The sequence below is a fragment of the Acartia tonsa genome, chromosome 2 (assembly GCF_053477335.1).
Source record: "Acartia tonsa isolate MP-2025a chromosome 2, ASM5347733v1, whole genome shotgun sequence".
NCBI lineage: Eukaryota > Metazoa > Arthropoda > Copepoda > Calanoida > Acartiidae > Acartia > Acartia tonsa.
Window position 1 is genome coordinate 37,252,491 of NC_137261.1, and position 25,933 is coordinate 37,278,423.

At 34.0% G+C, this 25,933-nt stretch overlaps 2 protein-coding genes across 3 annotated transcripts in view; one reads left to right on the forward strand and one right to left on the reverse strand.

Annotated features, from left to right (window-relative positions):
* Positions 1–11,608: 11,608 nt before the first annotated feature.
* LOC145311729 (heterogeneous nuclear ribonucleoprotein L-like) lies at positions 11,609–14,646 on the reverse strand. The gene has a single exon (XM_080150699.1). It carries the CDS (start codon positions 13,882–13,884, stop codon positions 12,442–12,444), a length of 1,443 nt encoding a protein of 480 aa, XP_080006825.1. The 5' UTR covers positions 13,885–14,646; the 3' UTR covers positions 11,609–12,441.
* A 2,021-nt stretch (positions 14,647–16,667) lies between these two features.
* The window catches only part of sra (RRM_RCAN_like domain containing protein Sra), a 35,261-nt gene continuing 25,995 nt past the window's right edge, over positions 16,668–25,933 (forward strand). For both annotated transcript variants that reach the window (XR_013876771.1, XM_080150705.1), the window contains exon 1: positions 16,668–16,820. Coding sequence is in view for 1 of the 2 variants with exons in the window: in XM_080150705.1 (XP_080006831.1) it covers positions 16,750–16,820 (71 nt within the window). In the remaining variant the exon portion in view is untranslated. The remainder of the gene's footprint in view (positions 16,821–25,933) is intronic.

Below are 25,933 nucleotides of genomic sequence, written 5' to 3' on the forward strand. Positions count from 1 at the left end.
TCTTGGCTTTCTTTCTTATTTATATTGTAGGTGAACTATGACTAACACATTTGCCAATTTCTAAAGTCACAAATATATTTGATGAACAATCTTTCGATAATCATAAATAAACCAATTTGCAACAACAGATTGAATTTATCAAGTAGCTTAATAAAACAGATGAAATGAACAATAAATTGATATAGAAAAGTTGCACAACTTAACTTTTTAAAAAGTGCTTTGATATTACTATTAGAAATTAGAGTCTTTTAATAATCTTAAATTGTAACTGAAACATCGATAAAAGCGAAGCTCAATGAATCCGATAGATAGGCATAATAACATTAACAAATAAAGAGTAACAACGCATTGAACAACATTCAACATAATGTAGAAGTCTAACACAATATACCTTATCGTCCTAGTAATCAAAACTTCAAAAATCAAGGAATAATTATAACATTTAAATTTTTTTTAAAGACATAAAATCAAAGTAAAGTTTGTTTTTTAAACAGCCATAAAATCAATTTGTTACAAATGAACATATTTACGTTCTGGTAATAATTATAGTGGTGCTACGCTTTCTATATTGTACTTAAAAGGAATCACAATGCAAGTTTGTAAACCGACCAGAAATGTAGAAAAGCTTTGCTTTAAAATAAATGATATTTAAGTTTTGATAGATGAATAGATGTAATAACACAAAAATTTTAATTTCTTGACAAAAACAAAGCATTTAAATCAAATTTAAACAGGAATAGCTTCATGAAAACTGATGCCTTTTTTTTAATGAAAAAAAGATTACTGTCCTTGCGTGTAAAGATATAGAAATATATTCTGAAACTTGCATGTTAAACATTTTCTCTGACGAATTTAAGGATTATTCTTCTATATTTAAAGTTGCAAGTTTATTTGGTTAACTTGCTCAGACGGGTGTACACTGTACACACGAATGGACGGGAGAGGGCCGTCAGTAGACCTTGATTGATTAGGCTTGGTTCATGTTTCAAAAGCAGAAAGCACTATTCTTTAGTTTTGATAACTTATTTAGACAGATGGAAGGACATATGTATAACAGGATGCTGACTTCCAATACCTTTATTCTGACTTCCATAGAATATTAGATTAATTAGCTCGGTTAGACGATTTTAAAACTATAAAAACCAGTCTTCTGGCTATACTATAGCTGAAGTTAAGTTAGTGTTAAAAAGTGTATTGTAACTTTTAACACTGTGTAATAGACAGGGTAAAAAGAGAACATCGTTTTAGATATCACAGGGGACATAAAAATGATGGGAAAGTACTCAACATATATTTTTAATTTGCGGAAGAAGTTAAATCTATATGCTTTTTTTTCTTATTAAACGGGCATAATAACTGTTGTTCTATGTTTGCTTTGACCCTGAGACACGATCATATTTTTCTTTTTAAACCAACTAAAACAGAGAGAAGGGAGAAAGCTTTCTTACACAAAATTGTTGCCACAGGTTAACAAGGAAAATCATGTCTACAGTTGCACAGCAATATCACTTTAATAACAATATTATAATCCTGATTTAAAAGTATAATATGTCTGTCTATAGTTTAAGATCATGCTCTAAACCCTAGACTGATTAGGTTTTCCTTTACAGTCAAGCTTCTTATCAGTCCAGTGAAAGTTTATACCTATTTTGTATACCACCAAAGCGAGATTAAATTAGATTTTAATAATGAAAATGAGAATGATACAGATAAAATTAGATATTTGGGTTATATCAACCAACAGAGTGAAATTCCTGCAATTAAATTTTTGGGTGTGTTTATTGATTCTCAACTTAACTTTAAATACCATATTGAATATTTAAGGAAAAAAATATCTAGAAGTTTGTTTTTAATCAATAGAGTTAAGCATATATTATGTGAAAAATCCTTAGTAACACTATTCCACTCTTTTATAAATAGCCATTTATTGTATTGCTTGCCAGCATGGAGCTGTGGCTTAGAATCATCTATTAAGCCTTTAGTAGTTCTACAAAAAAAAGCTATTAGAATTATACACAAATCCGCTTATAACAGCCATACGCCACCTTTGTTTAGGAAAATTAATGTTTTGCCTATTAAGGAGCTATCTATTTATACAAAACTACTATTTTTTTATGATTTTATTCGCTGGAGGCTACCAAATTCTTTTGATGGTGTATGGATTAGAAATAATCTAAGAAATCAGAGACAACTAAGAAACTCTAGTGAGTTTTATATTCCAATAGCCAAATTTAAAAAAATTGAAAGGTTTCCATTATTTTCATTTCAAAGACTATGGAATAATTTTTGTCATGAAAAAGATCTTTTAAATGAGAATATTCCTAAAAAAACATTTGCATTAAATCTTAAAGATGAACTTTTTAAATCTATATGTAATATTGAAGAATGTAATGAATGTACTTAAAATATATTGATTTGCCTGGATTTATTAAAAACCTTACATTATTAATTACAGAAATGGTTTTAAAATTTAAGAAAAACTAGCCTTAAAATTTGTTGTAACCCTTCTTTCCTTCTCTTTTTCCCCTGTCCATTTAATTTTACCTACATTTATTTTGACATTATTATTTCTTATTTTTCTTATTATTTTAATGCCAACCTAAAAAAGGCAATGCAAACATCTCGGATACGCATATTCCTACTTTTAGGGAAGCCTAATCAGTGCCACACATAACATCTAGTGTTAGTCATGCAATTTAAATTTATAAATATTATGAAAAATTGTAAAGTACACCTGGTACTAAGCAGTAGCTTGGTGTACTATTGTATGTACTGCTTCGTAAGACGGGGCGTAATCTGTCACTGAATAAATGTTTTTTATGTTTATGTTTTTTTATGATTGCCCATAGAAAAAATATCCCAACATCCTAATTTTTTTCTTAATTATTCTTAATGCTTAAAAATTGCACATTATTAAAACAAATACATATGCCAAAATAAATTTTTATATTTTCATTAAGTTAAAAAAGTAATTTTCTGTTTATTGTATAGTATAAAACAGTGCACTGTAACAATTCCTTTGACTATCGGATATACCATATTTTAGAATAGCTGCGCTATAAAAAAAAAAACCAGACACATTGATACTAAGCAAAAAAGTAGGTTAGGGTAAAATCTATAAAGTATCAGAATTTTTATAATGTTTTGTCACTGATTTTCTTTATTAAAAAACTTAACCAAAAATGAACATAATTTTTAAACTTGGGATATCATTTATCAAAAACAATTTGAATTTAAAAATTTTAAAGAAAAAAATTCTAGAGTGGACCTGACCACTTGGTTGGTTGTTAGAGACTGATTATCAAGTCCGTTGTGTTGATTTGAGGAAAGGTATTCCCTACCATAACCCCCCCTCTTGTTCTCTTCCCGTACCTCTCATGGGTATATCAGAGAATAGGGGATATATAAAAGCGCAAAATAAAGTTGTATTGTTGATAAATTTTAATATTGCTGGGTATATTTGTGTCTTATTTTAGAATGACAATTTGGCGCTACTTCGAAAGTGCCAAGCTTAACCAATTAGATGAAATATATCTCTAAATTTTTAATGCCAATAAAATGTTTTTGATACAATACTCATGGACATAATTTTTCTTGGTAGTAGACTAGATATTCTTAGACTTGAAAAATGGCTTAAACCGTCCCAATTCCTAAAACTGAAAATAAAATAACCTAGAACTATCACACGACCAATGTTAAGCTTACCTAATATTGCAAACCCAATAGGTTTAGTAGTTAATGAGATCTTAAGCTTCAGACAAAAAAAACTTTACTACTTTATACAATACTAGCAGCTTCGCCCCTAGCCACTAGGGGCTTTGCCCCAAGAGGTTTGATCAAACCAATTTTTCGTATTTTAGTTTTTAAAAAAAATTGGGGAAGGGATTTTTTTTTGGGGGGGGGGGTTAGTCGACCCCACTATTTTAATTTTAGTTTTAAAAAGAAAATTTTTTTAGGGGGGGAGGGGTATTTTTCATTTTTGGGGGGTTGGGGGTGTCCCACACCCCAAGAAAATAGTTATAAACCTTCCCGGGACCTATGAGATGCTACCCTGTAAAGGAGAACTCAATCGGTTCAGCGGTTAGCGAGATCCTTCGCTACAAACAAACAGACAGACATCGTTCTACTTTGTATTATAGATTAGCGGTTTCGTCACTAGCCTCTAATGGCTTTGCCCTAAGAGGTAATTAAAAAAAAATATGTACCTCTGGTGCACCAGCACCAGCTGCAACCACCACATAAAAAATTTGAGGGGAATTTTTTTTTTTTTTTTTGGGGGGGGGAGTTTGGGTCAATCAACCAAGAAAATAGCTTAAAACCACCAGAGGACCAGTATATATATTCCCTGAAGAGTAGAGCCCAATCGGTTCAGTGGTTACCAAGATCTTAAGGGACAGGCAGACGGACGGACAGACATCAAGTTACTTTGTATTATAGATAGTAATATTTTCCCAAAAAAATATTTCTATTAATTTTTTTTATATCAATGCACTAAAAGACATGTTTAGCTTTCCTTTTATCCCAGGGTTAACAGGACAGTGGACTGGTAAAACAGCCTCCACGACAGGTAGACTCAAGAATGAAGGTATACTTCGTATGCATAAAATGCAGGTTGTTTGTTTCTTTCACAGTTAATGTTAGGTTATATTGGGTACTGGGTATTAGTTAACCTCGCAGGTTTAGGGTACCGCAATTATAGGTCCCACGCAGGGATTAGGCAAAGAAAAAAATAACACCCATAAATATTCAATTTTTTCTAAAAATAAGTGGGGGTATGTTTCAGGGCTAGACAGGAACTTTGAGGGAAATAACCCTATCTATGATTAAAGTTAACACGGATGTTCGTCTCTAGTCGTTAAATTATAATAGTAGTAATAAACATAAGTAAGGAACAGCTTCCCTGAAAATAAATTGGTTGTATAATGGTCCACTAATTTTGAGAATATACGGGTTACATACACAATTTACACATATCCAGTTACTTAATTATATTATTTATGATGAGTTTTTTTGTATAACATTCCCTTGTTTTCTCATTCCCTTGGTTTCTAGACACGATAATTACCAGACATAGGCCTAAGGTGAGAGGGAATTTATGTTTTTATGGTAAAAATTAGGCTAAAATTGTAAATTATTAATAAGTTCTCTTTCTAAAAATTTAAATATAACAATGGTCGTTTTCTTAAGTTACGTATTAAAGAGAGGCAAAAATAACGATGACAACATCCAAAAGTAGCGAAACACGAAAATAACTTAAAATAAAATATCACGCAAAAACAAGGATAAATTGGTAACATCCAGAAGTGGCGAAACTTTGCTTAGAAATAAACTTTCCCTGAATAAAGTATCCTTAATTCTGCATTAAAAAAATATAAATTTGACAGCTATTTTTGTTTTCATTTAAAAAATGAACTGAAACTTAGGGGGTAGGGGATGATGGTCATAGCTATTAGCCACTGATATGACCATCCTGCACTGAGGATTAAATTATGGAATGGAATCAAAGGGTAAGGGTTAACCACATAACCTTTGCAATTGATTTATTATTACTTGGATCGTACACCAGATTTTTTATCCTTATAATAAAGTAACAGGATGTGTGTCTGTGTGTTTGTACCGAAGGATCTCGCTAACCGCTGAACCGATCGGGTTCTCCTTAACAGGGTAGATTCTCATATGTCCCGGGAAGGTTTATAACTATTTTGGGGGAGGGTACCACCACCCTCCCTAGAGAAATTAAATTTTTTTTAAATTTCTCAATTTTAGAAAGAGAGTTCAACGAAAAACAAACATCAAACGTAATTTTTTTTTACTTTTTCTTTTAAAATCTAAAATAAGAAATTGAATTATTAAATTCGACTCTCTCCTCCTCAAGTGCCCCTAGAGGCCTCTTGGGGCGTAGCCGCTAGTTTTACTAAAATATAAAGGAGTAAGCTTTTTTGTCTGTAGCGAAGGATCTCGCTAACCGCTGAACCGATATAGTCCTCCTTTACAGTGAAGCTTCTTATTGGTCTCGAGATGGTTTTAGGCTATTTTGTTTTTTATAAAAAGTACGGGTAGGCAGGTTTTAGGCTATTTTACTGCCCTTCCATATTCCTTAGATAGAGCCCCTAGATGCTAGGGGCGCAGCCGCTAGTGTTCTATAATACAGTTATCTCTGTAGAGGGCTAAACTAACGATCTTCCCCATCCCCTCCTACTGGATAAACTGCCCGACCAATAAAATCGAGGAGATATTAAAACCAAAATTGACAATTTTTATCCTGCCATGACATCCACGTATATTCTACATGCATTTTTTTAACTGAGCTTTATACTTCCTAGTAAGAGGGAGAAGGTAAAATAGAAGCAAAGCCCAATCCGTATTTGTAATTCTAATATATCAAGAATCAAAAGATATACCTAACAAAAGCTAAAATCTGAAAAAAAATTTATACTCGGATTCAAGAAAATGAACAACATATTGCTCAATAAAAAGAAATCAGGCATGGATGTCCAGGCTTTTGTCTGAAAAGGGACAGACTAGTAAAAAATTTAGATTAGCAACGCATTTCATATTCAACAATATTTGGAACTTTAACCAGATTTTGGTATTGATCTATAAGGGTTCCTGTTTTATTGACAGACGGACCCTGAAATGTAGAAAAACTTTTGATTTTAAAAACATCAATATAAAAAATAAAAAATTATGCAAATTAAATATATTCCAAGACTTAATATTTAAAACATTAGCTGGGTATGAATTGATTCATGTATATTTCATAAGTTACAATAAATATTGGTAATGTATTTGTCGATTTATTTTGTATTGATCAATTTTCACATTTCAGGTGGGAGCGCAGCGGTTTGGAAATTTCAGCACACCTAAAATAAAAATATTAAATGCAACCATCTCGTAATCAATGCGCAAATGGTACTTAGAATCCGAATTTCTGGATGAAATTTGAAATGAGTAACCCTTGGTAGGGCTATTTTCCCTAAATTGAATAAAAAGTTGGAAAAGTAACGGCTGGCGGCTCAGCCGTTTAGCCAGTTTTTGGCTACTTTCAGGGCAAATCCATCAGTAAGGGGGGGGGGGGGGGGTTAATGCAACCATCTCGTAATCAGTAAGCAAATGGCACTTAGAATTCGAATTTTCATCTGAAATTTTGCATGAGTAATTCTTGGTAGGTCTATTTTCTAGCCGCTTGTTGCTGGTACTAGAAATCTAAAAATGTTTTTATTTGGTATTATTTCACATGATTTAATGCAAAAATATGTTTCAAAAAGTTGATTCCTACAAAATTTATGGCAGATTTGCCATAAAAATAGTCAAAAAACGGCTAAACGGCTAAGCTGTTAGCCTTTACTTATTCAACTTTTGTTCGATTTAGGGAAAATAAACCTACCAAGGATTACTCATGCAAAATTTCAGATCGAAATTCGAATTTTAAGTGCCATTTGCTCACTGATTACGAGATGGTTGCATTAACTCCCCCCCCCCCCCCCTTACGTAAGACGGTAAGAAAAAACTGTTTGCATGATATTGGTACATTATTTGGTATTAAAATGATACTCATGGCATTTTGTAGCTTCTACCAGCCGTTTTAAGTCGTTTCTAGCTGTTAAAAGAATTTTTTTAAAGTTTGTTTGTATTATTTTCGATTATTTTGCCCTAACAAAAGCCCAAAAATGGCTAAATTGCTAAACGGCTTAAAAGGACTCTCCACAGAAAAATCAACTTTGGATTTTTGAAAATCTAACCTGAAACTATTATTCTCTGTTCAATTTTAGGCATTTTTTGTTTTTGTGGCATCGCGATCGAAGCCCTTTGAAAATTTTGTCCGCCGCCTATTTGTACTGCCGCTATAAAAATATATACTACACTTTCCTCCACTCAATATGTGTTCGCCGCTAAAGAACATTTGCTCCATTGCAACCGGCCGCTCTACGATTTATCCTCTTCCTTGACTGGACAATCCTGCCGCCTCCATTTTGTGTTTGCCTCCGCCAAATATAACCATCTTTTGCCGCAGTTGCCGCATTCATCGCTCTTCTCCGCCGCTACTCCGCTATACATTGCGTACGTAGCTATACACAACACCCCCAGCCTCCATTTAATTTCTGAACAAGGGAGAGGGGAGCATGTATTAAAAAGCGACGTACAGCGGAGTAGCGGCGGAGAAGGGCGATGAATGCGGCAAAAATAGAAGCTAAAAATCACTAAAGCAGCACAAATTAAATGGCGGGAGGATTCACTTAAAGGAGGTAAAAAATTTCAAAGGGCTTCGATCGCGATGCCACAAAAACAAAAAATGCCTAAAATTGAACAGAGAATAATAATTTCAGGTTAGATTTTCAAAAATCTAAAGTTGAATTTTCTGTGGAGAGTCCTTTTAAACGTTACTTTTCCAATTTTTTATTCGATTTAGGGAAAATAGACCTACCAAGGATTACTAATGCCAAGTTTCATGACGAAATTACCCCCCCCCCCCCCCCCCCCATTAAAATAATATTACCTATCTACTAAGTAGTGGGGGGGGGGGGGGGGGGTGCGTAATGACATTTGAACAGTGAGTAAAAAAGTCTTTGATACTTCTTAGATATTAATTGAAATATATTTCGGTGGACATTGCACCCTCTTCAGTATAAATGACATAAATCATATTAATTTAATTTACATATTAAAAGATAAGTAAAAATAAAGAGAGGGGTTGGTTTCTGGTTAAATCCGTAAAGGTTATGTGTTATAAGTAAAAAACAGTAGTAGAACGATAAAAATTTATGTTAACCTTTTAAAATTTTTTTTTGTCTATAGTTCTTTTCAATAAGAAATACACATATTTAGTGAATATTATCGTTCTAATACTATTTTTAGGCCTTAAAACACACACCTTTACGGATTCTACCAGAAACCTACCCCTCTCTTTGTAGAACTATAAAGGCAGAAAATGTTGCTAAATAAAAAAAATAATATGATCAACCTAGTTTAACTGGATAAAAAGAGAGGGGTAGGTTTCTGGTAAAATCCGTAAAGGTTATGTGTTATAAGCAGGGTGCCGGAACCGTATAATTTTGATGCGGCTCCGGCTCCAGCTCCGGCTCCTACCTTAAAATTAATATATAAATTTTTTTTCATTATTGAATTTGATAAAATAAAATAAATAATATAAAATATTTTGCTTTTATTTGATTAAAGCTATATAAAAGTAGAAGGATGTGTGTCTATTTCTTAAGTAACAAGGATGACAACATCCATAAAAGCGAAGCACTGAAACTGTAGAACAAACGGACATTAACACTTGTATAGTATCTGAACTGAAAAATCGGAACATAAATGTATAAATGTCGAATCAAAATTGTAGGTAAATTTGTTGAAAAACTGCTTAAAAACAGGATAATGTTTATGGACATACTTACATTTTTTACTTACTCACAACTTGATTATAGAGTTGCTTCGCTTATAATATTGTTCTTTGTTGTCCCAGGAATCAATATACCAAAAATCAGATCAAACGGATAATTAAAACACTTGAAAATTTGTTGTTAAAAAAGTAGAAAAATCAACATGTTTAAAATGGACGTACGGACATTCTGGTAATGATTATAGAGTTGCTACGCTTTCTAAATCGTACCCAACTACTACAGGAATCATCATGCAAAGTTTGAAATCGATAGGACAATTCTAACATGCCTAAATTAACGAATAAAAGCTATCTATCTCGGACGGACGTACGGACGGACGGACGGACGTACGGACGGACGGACCGACCCTAATTATAGAAAAGCTTCGCTTTTAACAATAGTTTTTCAGTTTATTATATGGAAATAGACCGTTGCCAAATTATAATATTACTTTAAAAAATCATTTTTAGCTAGTCCGGAGCCGGAGCCGTTTTTAACGAAAAATACGGCTCCGGATCCGGCTCCGGATCCGGCTCCACCAAAAATGTTGCTGCTCCCGGCTCCGGCTCCAGAACACTGGTTATAAGTAAAAAACAGTAGTAGAACGATAAAAATTTAAGTTACCTTTTTAAAAATTTTTGTTGTCTATAGTTCTTTTCAATAAGAAATACACATATTTAGTGAATATTATCGTTCTACTACTATTTTTAAACCTTAAAACACACACCTCTACGGATTCTACCAGAAACCTACCCCTCTCTTTGAGCAAAATGGTCTAAATATTTAGCTAGATTCTTGAAAATTGGTACATAAGTCTAGTCCTATAGGTACTACATCTAAATGAAAAATAAATAAATTTTTTTTTTATTTTTAGGTTAGGTTAGGTATGAAAAAACCAATGGAAATGGGGTTTTTAGGTTTTTTTTGGTCTATTTTTATGTAAAACTTACCTTTAATTGTTTGTTCTTAAGTTTTTTTCCTTGAATACGCTGTGTATTCACAAGGACATTATTCAAGATTATTCAGCAAGTCAGGGACTGACCCCAGGGGGCTAGGTGGGTTGCTTGCAGGGGTTAAGTGCATTTTTTCATATTTTGTGTTTTGTCATATAGGTATCAAATTATAGGTTTTTTGAGATTTAGTCCCTAACTTGCTAAATCATCTTAAATAGTGTCCTTATGAATAGATATAGTGTATTCAAGGAAAAAACTTTAAAAAAAAAATAAAAGTAAGTTTCTACATCAAAATAGACCAAATATGGCCTAAAAATCCCACTTCCGCAGGGTTTTCTTATCTAACCTGAAAATAAAAAATTATGAATTTTTTTTCATTTAGATGTAGTACCTACCTATAGGACTAGGCTTATGAACAAAGTTTAAAAAAATCTAGCTCAATATTTAGACCATTTTGCTCACTGTTTAAGTTCAGATGGCATTACGCCCCCCCCCCCCCTTGTTGGGTGTGTTTATATAAAATCTGGATGATTTGTTCATTTGTTCAACGGTTCTGTTTTTTTTCATTTTTGCTAACTATTACGGAAGAGTTACGAACAATTTAATTTCTAGAAAGGCTACGCTGATTAAATGTCAATAAGGTGATATTATACTTCAAGCAAGACATAAAACTGAATAATTCAATTTTAAAGAATTACGCTTTCAATTAAATAATTCTAGATAATAATTACCTCGTATAAAATGCAGCTTTAATGATCCTTGATTTTTCTCCAGAGAGGGATAAATGTTTTTTTCTTTTTGGCTTTCAAGAACTCGAACAGCTTCGCTTTCTTATTGGTTAAAACCTAAATACAAAAAAAAAATACGCTTTAGTGGATGATCAGGTTATAACTTTTGGTAATCTACTCTGAATTTAGCCATTTAAAGAGTGAATTTGTATAAGAATGTAGCGAAAATTCATAAGCTGTTTTATTAGCTAAAGTGCAATTTAACATGAAAGAGATATAATACACAATAATGGCCGAAACAAATAAAGTCATTATAGATGCAAAAATTTTCGTCTTAATTATATTTTAAAGCACATCTTAATGCATCTTTTACAAATTCATAAAAAAAAATTTGGATTAAGCAGTTCCTTCCGAAATCCTTCAATAAAGACAGACAGACTTTCTGTTACTTTTATATAATGATAATTTTATATACCTGTAATTTTTGGAGAGGAATTCCAAAATGTTTATGTTCGTAAAATGACTAAGACAAGAGTAAGGATGATCTGAAACAAAACAAAAATTTGGCATTGTTGAAAAAAAGTGAAAAATTTATATTTACACAAGTTTAAGTTGTGTCTGGATTTAAAGCTGTGTATTGAATAAGTGTTTATTTTATGTATAATAATATGTAGTTATATGCCTGTGTGTGGGTTGCTAAGCTAATTATATAGTGCGGGATTAATATTGGTAAATATCAATGTAATATAGTGCTATAATACAGTTTCAAAAAGACACGCGATTGTAGAATTTTCATCTTTTGATTTAAGTATAAAAAAAAATCCAAATATAAATTCAAAGTTTGAAAAAATGTAGGTATGAAAATAAAAAAAATCACAATAATTTCTAAATCAATACCTAGGTCTTTGCTGACTTTAAGAATAATTTGTTGTTAAAAAATAATACGAAATGTAGGTTAACATTATCAGGAAAAACTAATTTTATGTATTCCTAAGAAAGAAAATATGTCTTCCATGTAAATTACAATAGCTGAAGTTTTTCTAATTTTGAAAAGAACGGTAGGTATGTTTTTTTACTAAGCAAAATTAAATGTTTCTTTAAGAGTTTTTTTATGTTATACTAGAGAAAGATAAAATTTCAAAAGAAAATGGCGAATAGAAGTAGGTAGGTATGAAAAATTGTAAGGAAAACTTTGCTTTTAAAACATTTTTGTCCTAAAATTTAACATAGATATTTTGGTAATGGCGCTTTGAATTGTGTTAGATTTGATGTTCACTGTATTGCTTGCGCTTGTTTGGTGATTGTTTGTGTGTAATAGGCTAGGATGGAAGTGATCGTTAAACTGTGGATTAGATCTTAAAATGTTTTATTAGAATGTTAATAATTACGCCTGCCTCCACGTCCTCCTCTACCACCCCCACCCCCACGTTCCTCCCTCTCTCTGTCTCTGGGACCCATAGAAAAGCAAAGTTTCATAATTTGAGGGTATTTGCTATCCCCCTTAAATTTGTGGTGGTTCAATAGACACAAGGCCTCGCAAGCCTCACTAACACTGTCGAACTCCAAGATACCACTGACAAACTTGCTCTCAGCATTGTTCAACCACTTGACGTTGGTTGGTGTGGGGGCGCCAGCATCAGAGAACACATTCTCCATGTCGCTGTCGGTCAGCTTAGGCACATTGTAGAAGTGAAGATATTTAGAGGGTGGCAGGATACGATTTTTAGCTGCTCTTTCAGGCGTTGAAAATCTGTTGTTTCTATCTCCCTCAAAACTTTGGTAAGACTCTGATCCATCCTTGAGCTTGTAGGGGTTGATAACATTAGTTATACTATCCTTCTTTGACCAATCCACACGCACCTTCTGACCAAACATCTCAGCGTGCATCATATTCTCTAGAATACTCTCAACTTGTCCAGGCTCATCCATTTCCATCATAGCTGTCCCCTCCTTGCTCTTCAAAAACATAACCTTGCGAATATTTCCATATTGGCAAAATAGATTAAATACTCTTTGACAGTTAAAATGATCAGCATCCAATCCATAGAGGATGCATACAGCGCCTTTGGATGGACCTGGCCCGAATCTACCACCCCCCATCATACCACCCTGAGGTCCAAAATCATCCATGCCCATACCCATACCACCATTAATAGCACCCATCATACTTGACATGCTATTAAATGGACCACCAAATGTGTCATTATTACCCATCCTGCTGGGGCCTGGTCCTGCCATTCCACCCCTTCCACCCATAGGACCCATTCCTATGGGGCCACCTCGCATACCAGGCCCATCAAAACCTCCTCCCATATTATCAGGACCATCATTTATCAGTACAGGACGCTCCATTCTAGGCTTTCTTTCCATCAGATTTGGCTCATTAACAAAGTCCCAGGTCAGATCATCATTCTTCTTTACATCCAAGCTTCCGACCTTGGAAAATTCTACTTTAAGTGTGCAGCAGCCAGAGTAGATATCACATCCATGGAGGTTACGCTTAGCCTTGCTGGCCTGCTCAATGCTATCAAACTCGACCATTGCATGGATAATTTGTCCACGTCTAAATATGACAATTTTCTGGACGCCTCCAATAGGTGCACAAACCTTAGACACTACTGGAACGTCAATGGGATATTCAGCGTTAAGAACTGTGAGCAGAATGACCTTGTTGGGTCTGATATCTGGGTTCACCTTGCTTAGCTCGTTATCTATCTCCTGTTCGGACAACATACGGACGCCGCCCGCGTTTGGTGGACCCTTGTAGCCGTCCATCCGTCCGCGCTTAGACGGCGGTCCGCGATTATCAAATTGTGACATGATTTAGACGCTGATTATTGCTGTGTTTGTTTTGAATGTGAGATTTTAATTGGACAAGATGCTTGTGATCAAGTCGAGTTTGCTGTGTGTTTGATGACAAAGAAATGTGATCTGAAATGGAAAATAAGTTTGGTGAATTATGAGTTTAAATGTTGTTTGATGATGCATGTTTCAAATGATTGAAAAAGATTTAGTCTAGTACCTACCTATTGATTGAAATGTAAAAAAAGACTAGAAATTTAACTTTAATGATTAAAAAACAATTCATAAACTTGAGAAGGAGAACACTATCCATAAGAAGCAACGCACAAAACAATCAAGGATGGACAACTGACGAAGTGACTAATATGTTTTCAGTGCATGGTTGTAAATAAGGGTGAAGCTAGGAAAAGAAAAGAAGATGAGAATATGATCATAAGTATAGAAAATCACATTTTCCCCATAGCGTTACGGACAAACAAACAAAGTGAATGACGAAGAAGCTTTGCTAAAAGATTTTTCACAAAAATGAATAAAATCGAAATATATGTAAATGAATTTAAGATAGGCAAAATGTAATTAATTCATCAATTAAAATGTGATTTAAAAGACAGAATTGCGAAAGCCAGAGATGTAGGTAATTTGATGATTGATCTGATATTATGCTTAATTTCACTATAAATTTATAAAATACAAGTAAAAAATGACTTAAAAAAGTTAAAAATACATCTTAAGCCGGCCTGCCATCTTGCCTAGGATTAGGAGAAGGAAAGCCAAATAAAATAATAGGAGGAGGATAAATATGTCAGAGCTGCCAACCTATAACATGATTTTTAACAAACAAAAAAACAATTTTAGAAAAGTAAAAATCATTTTTTTATATTGTTATTATCATGATTCTATTATTTTCACGAATTTGATCATCTGTATTCTTTCCTTTTTAAATAGCAAACATAAATTAATTTGAGATTTAACTCATTTTGGTTAAAGTTGGCCGCCATGATGAAATGTTTACATTAATGCCGCGTCCAATTATGAAAAAAGGATTCATCATAAAAAAATCATTTGTGGATTTATTTATTTAATCTAATGTAAATTTTCATCCTTGCAACATGTATATTTCTTTTTTTGAATGGTCCTTCTAAACGACAAATGCGGTAATACCTTTTTTATTTGAATTACTTATGAATGTCCTTGTTAAAGGTCGTATTTTACAAAATAATAAACAGATTGAATTTTCTGCTTCTGCGTTAAATTGTTTGTCTTCCTATTGGTGAATATTAATTAATAATTTGTTCGTATTGGCCCGTGTCCTTATTTACGTCACAGTTCTCCAATCCTCCAAGGTTCTGTTGGCCAATCAAATGTTTTGTATTTAATTTCCACTCTCTTATTTGAGTTCTCTTCGCGAATATTTGTTCTCCTTTTAAATATACTTACCCTCAGAGTATTACCTTTCTTCCCTCTAATTTTCTGACGTCTATTTTTCTGTCGTCAGTCAGTCAGTCGTTCGTCAATGGATAGAAAGTGTGAAACAATTATGTGCTGATTTAACGCATAAGAATGTGTGAGTCAATTTGTTACTAACGTCAATAAGAAACATATTTTGTTAATCTTGCTGAACGTAGTTGTGAAATTAATATAACATAAATCAAATATATAAATAAAGAACTTTTCACATTACAACAGTGAATTTTAAATTATTGAGAAGTGAAGTGTGTACTCTGAAAAGTTTTATATATAGCATGAATCGACTCTCTCTTTCTCTTCTATTAAACATTTTATTTATAAATTGGTTTGTGATTGTGTAAGAGGTTAATATACTATAAGCATTTTTATGATTGTGCTGGTTTAATGCTAATCTAATTTTTAAGTAAACGTATAGAACTTTAATTTATTAGCAATTAGTTCAAGAGATTGAAGTGGCTACAAAAGTATGTATTTGTTATTAAAACCTTAGTGTTCAATTTAAGTTTACATACAACCTAGTTAAAATGATTTCTTTTAATTGGACTTTAAATTGATTCCTATTTTAAGCACACATAAATTATTCCTATAAATTCAATTTAAATGGTTTACAATAAACATGTGAATTAGCAACGATGTACTTTTGTGAAAATGTATTTTTTTATAGATATTTTACCTACATGTGTCGATACTACAAATGTGTGTACATTTTTTTAGAAAGGGAGAGGTAGGTTTCGGGTAAAATCCGTAAAGGTTAGAAGTTAAAAACAGTAGTAGAACGATAAAAATTTATGTTAACTTAAAAAAAAATTATCTATAGTTCTTTTCAATACATAAGAAATACACGTACATATTTAGTGAATATTATCGTTCTACTACTATTTTTAAGCTTTATAACACACAATGTTACGGATTTTACCCGAAACCTACCTCTCCCTTTTTGCTTGATACCTATCTATTTAATATACGTAAATATTGTAATGATATTAAATAGGTAATTGACATATCTCAAATTGTTCCTATTGCTTTCAGAAGTTTTCTTTACTCCAGATGTCCAATTACCCAATAATTCTTTTCTAACCTGACTTAAAAAAAATAAGAAACAGAAGAGAATTACCCCTCCCCCTAGCTATCAATTATTAAGGCATGGGTATAGTTCTCACTTCTTTTTAAAAAAGTAATTAAAGATGTGTGGTGGATGGGGGGGGGGGGGGGATATCAGCACTCACCAGGGTACATAGTGCAGATAATTAGGATGATGACCTTGTCTTCACCTCGATAAAATTGACTTGAATCACTCGCTACATAACTTCATTAGTCAAAACACTTATCTAAATTAACTGTAGGCCTAGCAATCCATAAAATCGCATGTGAGAACCCTTATTACATACTCTTTAATACTTTATTTCAGAAGTGAATATGCGGGGTAGACTGGGAATGCCCGGGTCCGAAGGATCCAGTATGGACAGAGACTCTTTAGATGATTTTAGGTAGGTACCTCAAAAATACCTTAGGTTTGTTATTATAGATAAAGTTAGCACATGGATGTGGGATTGTTAACAATGATTATTTTGCTCTAAACAATTTTAATGTTTGTTTATGGGTTAAAATGAAAATGATACCTACATTAATGTTACGTTCTAGTTCTATCTATTTTTACCTCTTAAAAAGTGGTTTCATGACATTTCAATTTCTGTTGTATGCCAGAGATCTATAATGTGATACCTATGCTATTATGTTTTGGTATGTAAATTGAAATGATTTTATTTGTATACAAGTTGAATTTTAAACGATTAACACTAAAGAGTCCAATTATGCTTAGCAGAACGGTCGCTTTTGCATATTGTTAAATATCAAGAATTATACTAAGGGGGATGTGGAAAATAACCATTTGGGCAGGGGGGGGGGGGGTTTACTCGAGAACCCTTAGAGCTAGAGGGAGCTAATTTTGGATAAAAGCTTCTATGGGGCCAAAGTTACTTTTAAAATTATCGTCGACCCCCCACCCCCCCCCCCCCAAAATTTTTTTTTTTTTGGGGGGGGCGGGTGGATTATACTATAGGATGTTTCTCATAAACGACTTGAGATAAATGGAGCAAACCTTGGTATACAAGTTTTGTAGGCCTATATTTGATTTTAGAATTATCGTTGACCACCCACCCACCCCCAAACCCCTAATTTGGGGGGGGGCGGGTGAATTATACTATAGGGTGTTTCTCATAAACGACTTGAGATAAATGGAGCAAACCTTAGGATACAAGTTTTGTAGGCCTACATTTGATTTTATAATTATATATATAATATCTTTAAAAAAAACGGCTGCGAGACCGCCGCTTCCGCCGCCCGCCGCCGTTTACCGCCGCCACCAAAAAAATTTTTTATTGCATTTCTCGCCGAATTAGGCAATTTGGAATCATTTGAGACCATGTTATTTATTTCAAAAATTTTTCGCGTTACAAGCAACCCTGCGGGGGATTTAGTCATTTTTTTCAAATTCTTGAAAAAAATAACATGGTCTCAAATGATTCCTAATTGCCTAATTAGGCGAGAAATGCAATAAAAAAAATTTCTTGGTGGCGGCTGTAAACGGCGGCGGGCGGCGGGAGCGGCGGTCCCGCCGCCATTTTTGTTAAAAGATACCAATAGTTGGGGTAATTAGTGACCCAGCCCAAAAGATTTCATCCAATTATCTCTAAAACTAAGGGAGTAGCACCCAAAATAAAAGTTGAAACAAAATTGTAAGTAAAGGGGGGTGGGGGAATGTGGTGACTCGTCACACGACATACCAGCAATTTTATTTTGGGTGCTACTCCCTTAGTTTTAGAGATAAATGGATGAAATCTTTTGGGCTGGGTCACTAATTACCCCAACTATTAGTATCTTTAAAAAAACGGCGGCGGGACCGCCGCTCCCGCCGCCGTTTACCGCCGCCACAAAAAAAATTTTTTTTAATGCATTTCTTGCCGAATTAGGCAATTTGGAATCATTTGAGACCATGTTATTTATTTCAAAAATTTTTCGCCTTACAAGCAACCCTGCGGGGGACTTAGTCATTTTTTTCAAATTCTCGAAAAAAATAACATGGTCTCAAATGATTCCAAATTGCCTAATTCTGCGAGAAATGCAAAAAAAAAAATTTTTTTGGTGGCGGCTGTAAACGGCGGCGGGCGGCGGGAGCGGCGGTCCCGCCGCCGTTTTTTTAAAAAGATACCAATAGTTGGGGTAATTAGTGACCCAGCCCAAAAGATTTCATCCAATTATCTCTAAAACTAAGGGAGTAGCACCCAAAATAAAAGTCGAAACAAAATTGTAAGTAAAGGGGGGGTCACACGACATACCAGCAATTTTATTGTCAAACGGCTCCCGATTATTTCATCCAATTATCTCTAAAACTAAGGGAGTAGCACCCAAAATAAAAGTCGAAACAAAATTGTAAGTAAAGGGGGGGGGGGGGAAATGTGGTGACTCGTCACACGACATACCAGCAATTTTATTTTGGGTGCTACTCCCTTAGTTTTAGAGATAATTGGATGAAATCTTTTGGTCTGGGTCACTAATTACCCCAACTATTGGTATCTTTAAAAAAAAACGGCGGCGGGACCGCCGCTCACGCCGTCCGTCGCCGTTTACCGCCGCAACCAAAAAAGTTTTTTTATTGCATTTCTTGCTGAATTAGGCAATTTGGAATCATTTGAGACCATGTTATTTTTTTCGAGAATTTGAAAAAAATGACTATAATCCCCGCAGGGTTGATTGTAAGGCGAAAAATTTTTGAAAAAAATAACATGGTCTCAAATTATTCCAAATTGCCTTATTCGGCGAGAAATGCAATAAATTTTTTTTTTTTGGTGGCGGCGTTAAACGGCGGCGGGAGCGGCGGTCCCTTCGCCGTTTTTTTTTAAGATACCAATAGTTGGGGTAATTAGTGACCCAGCCCAAAAGATTTCATCCAATTATCTCTAAAACTAAGGGAGTAGCACCCAAAATAAAAGTCGAAACAAAATTGTAAGTAAAGGGGGGGGGGGGGAAATGTGGTGACTCGTCACACGACATACCAGCAATTTTATTTTGGGTGCTACTCCCTTAGTTTTAGAGATAAATGGATGAAATCTTTTGGGCTGGGTCAATAATTACCCCAACTATTGGTATCTTTAAAATAACGGCGGCGGGACCGCCGCTCCCGCCGCCGTTTACCACCGCCACAAAAAAAATTTTTTTAATGCATTTCTTGCCGAATTAGGCAATTTGGAATCATTTGAGACCATGTTATTTATTTCAAAAATTTTTCGCCTTACAAGCAACCCTGCGGAGGACTTAGTCATTTTTTTCAAATTCTCGAAAAAAATAACATGGTCTCAAATGATTCCAAATTGCCTAATTCTCGAGAAATGCAATAAAAAAAAATTTTTTGGTGGCGGCTGTAAATGGCGGCGGGCGGCGGGAGCGGCGGTCCCGCCTCCGTTTTTTTTAAAAGATACCAATAGTTTAGAGATAATTGGATGAAATCTTTTGGGCTGGGTCACTAATTACCCCAACTATTGGTATCTTTAAAAAAAAACGGCGGCGGGACCGCCGCTCACGCCGCCCGTCGCCGTTTACCGCTGCCACCAAAAAAAGTTTTTTTATTGCATTTCTTGCTGAATTAGGCAATTTGGAATCATTTGAGACCATGTTATTTTTTTCGAGAATTTGAAAAAAATGACTATAATCCCCGCAGGGTTGATTGTAAGGCAAAAAATTTTTGAAAAAAATAACATGGTCTCAAATGATTCCAAATTGCCTAATTCGGCGAGAAATGCAATAAATTTTTTTTTTTTGGTGGCGGCGGTAAACGGCGACGGGCGGCGGGAGCGGCGGTCCCTTCGCCGTTTTTTTTTAAGATACCAATAGTTGGGGTAATTAGTGACCCAGCCCAAAAGATTTCATCCAATTATCTCTAAAACTAAGGGAGTAGCACCCAAAATAAAAGTCGAAACAAAATTGTAAGTAAAGGGGGGGGGGGGGGGAAATGTGGTGACTTGTCACACGACATACCAGCAATTTTATTTTGGGTGCTTCTCCCTTAGTTTTAGAGATAAATGGATGAAATCTTTTGGGCTGGGTCACTAATTACCCCAACTATTGGTATCTTTAAAAAAAACGGCAGCGGGACCGCCGCTCCCGCCGCCGTTTACCGCCGCCACACAAAAAAAATTTTTAATGCATTTCTTGCCGAATTAAGCAATTTGGAATCATTTGAGACCATGTTATTTATTTCAAAAATTTTTCGCCTTACAAGCAACCCTGCGGAGGTCCCGCCGCCGTTTTTTTTTAAAAGATACCAATAGTTGGGGTAATTAGTGACCCAGCCCAAAAGATTTCATCCAATTATCTCTAAAACTAAGGGAGTAGCACCCAAAATAAAAGTCGAAACAAAATTGTAAGTAAAGGGGGGGGGGAAATGAGATAATTTTGAAGTCCCACGCAGGGTTGCTTGTAAGGCGAAAAATTTTTGAAATAAATAACATGGTCTCAAATGATTCCAAATTGCCTAATTCGGCGAGAAATGCAATAAAATTTTTTTTTTTGTGGCGGCGGTAAACGGAGGCGGGAGCGGCGGTCCCGCCGCCGTTTTTTTAAAGATACCAATAGTTGGGGTAATTAGTGACCCAGCCCAAAAGATTTCATCCAATTATCTCTAAAACTAAGGGGAGTAGCACCCAAAATAAGATTGCTGGTATGTCGTGTTACGAGTCACCAAATTTCCCCCCCCCCCCTTTACTTACAATATTGTTTCGACTTTTATTTTGGGTGCTACTCCCTTAGTTTTAGAGATAATTGGATGAAATCTTTTGGGCTGGGCTGGGAAAAAAACGGCGGCGGGACCGCCGCTCACGCCGCCCGTCGCCGTTTACCGCCGCCACCAAAAAAAGTTTTTTTATTGCATTTCTTGCCGAATTAGGCAATTTGGAATCATTTGAGACCATGTTATTTTTTTCGAGAATTTGAAAAAAATGACTAAAATCCCCGCAGGGTTGCTTGAAAGGCGAAATTACATGGTCTCAAATGATTCAAAATTGCCTAATTCTGCAAGAAATGCAATAAAAAAAAATTTTTTTGGTGGCGGCGGTAAACGGCGACGGGCGGCAGGAGCGGCGGTCCCGCCGCCGTTTTTTTAAAGATACCAATAGTTGGGGTAATTAGTGACCCAGCCCAAAAGATTTCATCCAATTATCTCTAAAACTAAGGGAGTAGCACCTAAAATAAAATTGCTGGTATGTCGTGTGACGAGTCACCACATTTCCCCCCCCCCCCCCTTTACTTACAATTTTGTTTCGACTTTTATTTTGGGTGCTACTCCCTTAGTTTTAGAGATAATTGGATGAAATCTTTTGGGCTGGGTCACTAATTACCCCAACTATTGGTATCTTTTAAAAAAAACGGCGGCGGGACCGCCGCTCCCGCCGCCACCAAAAAAAAATTTTTATTGCATTTCTCGCAGAATTAGGCAATTTGGAATCATTTGACACCATGTTATTTTTTTCGAGAATTTGAAAAAAATGACTAAATCCCCCGCAGGGTTGCTTGTAAGGCGAAAAATTTTTGAAAAAAATAACATGGTCTCAAATGATTCCAAATTGCCTAATTCTGCAAGAAATGCAATAAAAAAAATTTTTTTTGTTGGCGGCGGTAAACGGCGACGGGCGGCAGGAGCGGCGGTCCCGCCGCCGTTTTTTTAAAGATACCAATAGTTGGGGTAATTAGTGACCCAGCCCAAAAGATTTCATCCAATTATCTCTAAAACTAAGGGAGTAGCACCCAAAATAAAATTGCTGCAAGTCGTTTATGAGAAACACCCTATAGTATAATCCACCCGCCCCCCCCAAAAAATTAGGGGTTTGGGGGTAAGAAGGTGGTCAACAATAATTATTAAATCAAATATAGGCCTACAAAACTTGTATCCTAAGGTTTGCTCCATTTATCTCAAGTCGTTTATGAGAAACACCCTATAGTATTATTCACCCGCCCACCCGCCCCCCCCCCCCAAATTAGGGGTTTTTGGGTGGGTGGGTGGTCAACGATAATTCTAAAATCAAATATAGGCCTACAAAACTTGTATCCTAAGGTTTGCTCCATTTATCTCAAGTCGTTTATGAGAAACACCCTATAGTATAATTCACCCGCCCCCCCCCCCCCAAATTAGGGGTTTGGGGGTGGGTGGGTGGTCAACGATAATTCTAAAATCAAATATAGGCCTACAAAACTTGTATACCAAGGTTTGCTCCATTTATCTCAAGTCGTTTATGAGAAACATCCTATAGTATAATCCACCCCCCCCCCAAAAAAAAAAAAAATTTGGGGGGGGGGTGGGGGGTCGACGATAATTTTAAAAGTAACTTTGGCCCCATAGAAGCTTATATCCAAAATTAGCTCCCTCTAGCTCTAAGGGTTCTCGAGTAAACCCCCCCCCCCCTGCCCAAATGGTTATTTTCCACATCCCCCTTTAAGAGCCGTAAAAATAATCGCTGTGCATTTTGCTTTACATAAGATTTTAATGACATTGATAGTACATTAAACGTTTTAAATGTGAATATTAAATGCATTTAGAGAAGATTCTTGTAATATGATTTGTTTAAATGTGTATTTAGTTTTTGATTGGAATGTTGAAATCTTGAATTATATACTTACCTATTATATAGTATTACAAGCTGTTTGATTTTTGTTTCTCTTTTTTTTATTTTAGATTAAAACTTAAGATTAACTTCTTTTTATACCTACTTATTCAAAATAAATTTTGATGTTCACATTCATGTTAACTAAATCCCTTTTTCCCAAGTGGAATGTCCCTAACAACAAGTTTGATTTTGAATTTTTTCAATTCTAATGCTTCCTACATGGATTAAGTCCCACATTTATTTTTTATGTTTTTTTTTATAAAGATAGGGAAGGTTGGGGGGATAAAGTTGAAAAATACGAGATTGTAACGATATGTTTTATAGGGAATTTTTCTTGTATGCAAATTACTCATAGCTATTCACTCTTTGTCTAATCCCAATGTTTGGCAAAAACATGAAAAGTTCAAGGTTGATCGTAATGATGGATAGGGAAAAACTTCCTTTAAATAAAATGGTAGGTAGATAAAATAGACAGAGTATTTCTTTCAGAATAATAAAGGGGGTGGGGGGGGGGGGGGGGGTTAATGCAACCATCTCATAATCAATTATTAAATGGCACTTAGAATTCGTATTTCGACCTGAAATTTTTGGTAGGTCTATTTTCCCTAAATCGAACAAAAAGTTGGAAAAGTAACGGCTGGCGGCTCAGCCGTTTAGCCGTTTGTTATCTATTTTTAGGGCAAATTCATAATTACGTAGGAATCAAATTTTTAAAACATATTTTTGGTTTAATTCATGGTAAATGATAGCAATAACCATTTTTTTGAATATCTAGTACCATCAGCTACCGGCTAGAACTGTTTGATAAGGTTTTTGAGCGACAAAAGTTATTATGTGTAGATAGGTTTCGTGACTAATTTGCTCTTAAGATTGCCAAAAAAATGGCAAAACGGCTGAGCCGCCAGCCGTTAATACCAATATAGATTTTGGATCAACGCAGTTCACGGTAAAATGTTCCTGGTAACGAATATTTACAAAAATCTATGAATTTTAAAGACTACTACCTGCCTAAACGGCTGAACGTACAGATCATGCCCTCACACTGTTTTAAGCGGCATAAGAAGGCCTACAAATAATCTTCTTATGCCACTTAAAATGGTGTGCGGGTATGATCTGTACATTCAGCCGTTTGGCAGCTATCAGCCTTTAAAATTCATAGATTTTTGGAAATATTCGTAACCAGGAATATTTTACCGTCAACTGCAGTTGATCCGAAATTTTTTTTGCTGCTAGGTATTTAATTTTCTTAAAACTCATACCTAACATGCGTATAGTTAAGCTGTATATTATGCACTGCGAATTTTAAAAGAAAAAAAGTTGACCCTCAAAATTTCACCTTAAAGTGATACTTTTCTAATAGTTTATAGTCCACTAAGTTGTAAGAAGTAAGAATTAAAATCCATTAAGTCCCTTCTAACAAGATATTGGCAACTTTTTGCACACATTTTCGCAAACGGCAATTATTTCCTTTAATTGAAGTTTTGGTTAATAACATTTTCATAAAAGTTTTTAGTAATAATCATTTAAGATCCATTGTTGAGAAAATATAACTGAAAAAATGTGTTTCCATGCAAAATAATCTTAAAATTTAATGATTTTTAAAATTAGCAATTTAATGGTAAAAAAGAATATTTTTTGCTTTTTGATAGCCTGAATATGTTTAATTTTGTTTATTATATAATCTATTCTTTGAAACGACATGCATATTCTTTTAGATTTGAAAAAAATTGAAAAAATAAAAAATCGGAATTAATCAAAATTAATCTATAGCCTTTAAAAAATACTTTTGATATTTTAAACCTATATAATCAATAAACTCAATGGAAAATAAAATTGATTTATAAAACAAACTTTTGAAAAATGTTTAAGATAACTTCATAAAGTTAGCATTTAAGTAGGATATTTTTCTTGTCTATTTTAAAAATGCAATTTAAACATAGTTAACAAATATTTTATTAGCAAGAATAGTAATAAAATATTTCAATAACTACTTAAACCTTTTTGTGGCTATGTTATTTATTTAAACAGAAAATCTATTTTGTCAAAATTATAAAAATAATGAAGTATTTTCAATCAAGCTTGCAAAATAAACGTAATTTTATCAAACTTCCTCACAGTTTATAGAAGATTTTGTTTTAAAATATTAAATTATCAAAATAAAATCTTTAATTTACAATGTTTAAAACACCTAAAAGTAAATTCTAAGCAAAATTAAATTTATTCTCTAGATTTAGAGTAGCTGCGCTACTTAAAAAAACATCTAGTATTAAAACCTATCAGCTGATCAAATTTCAATAGTCATGAATTGGTGGTTTACAGATATCTAAGCATATATGTCTTACAGATTTATTTTTAAGATGGAATGAATAGTATATCATACGAGATGCCATTAAGTCAAATTTTAAACAAATTTTTTTTCATTAATTCATTAACAAAAAATAATGTTATAAATTTAAACTCACAAAGAGACTATTGTGTATTTTAATGATATGTTCTTTCTGCAATTTTAATCAAAACCAACTTTTTCTCTCATTCAAGTCAGGGATGATTTTAGCACCAAAAAAATAAAACAAATTGAAATACTTTTGATTTAATTTGATATTATCGTACAATATTTTTTTTATATACATAATTTAAGAAATATATTCTTGAAATATTTACCTGTCATAAAGACGACATATAAAAACAACATCCTAATAAGGAAATTAAGATCTAAATTCAAAATTTTCAAATTCATTTTATGCTTAAGAAGGGACGAGAAGGATTTGAATCTCAACATTAAATTGTTATTTTGCTTGTATATTTATCATATTTGTTTACAGTTTATTGGTAAAGTGTGGTAATACTTTATTTCGAGTCTATGCCATTGTGTATGATTCCTTAAAATCAGTTTTTAGTGCAGTATTTAGGATTTTAGATTTAAAAGTACATAAAAGAGGGATAAACTA

Coding starts and splice junctions, on each gene's coding strand:
- LOC145311729 (XM_080150699.1), bottom strand. CDS start 13,884: ATGTCACAATTTGATAATCGCGGACCGCCGTCTAAGCGCGGACGGATG.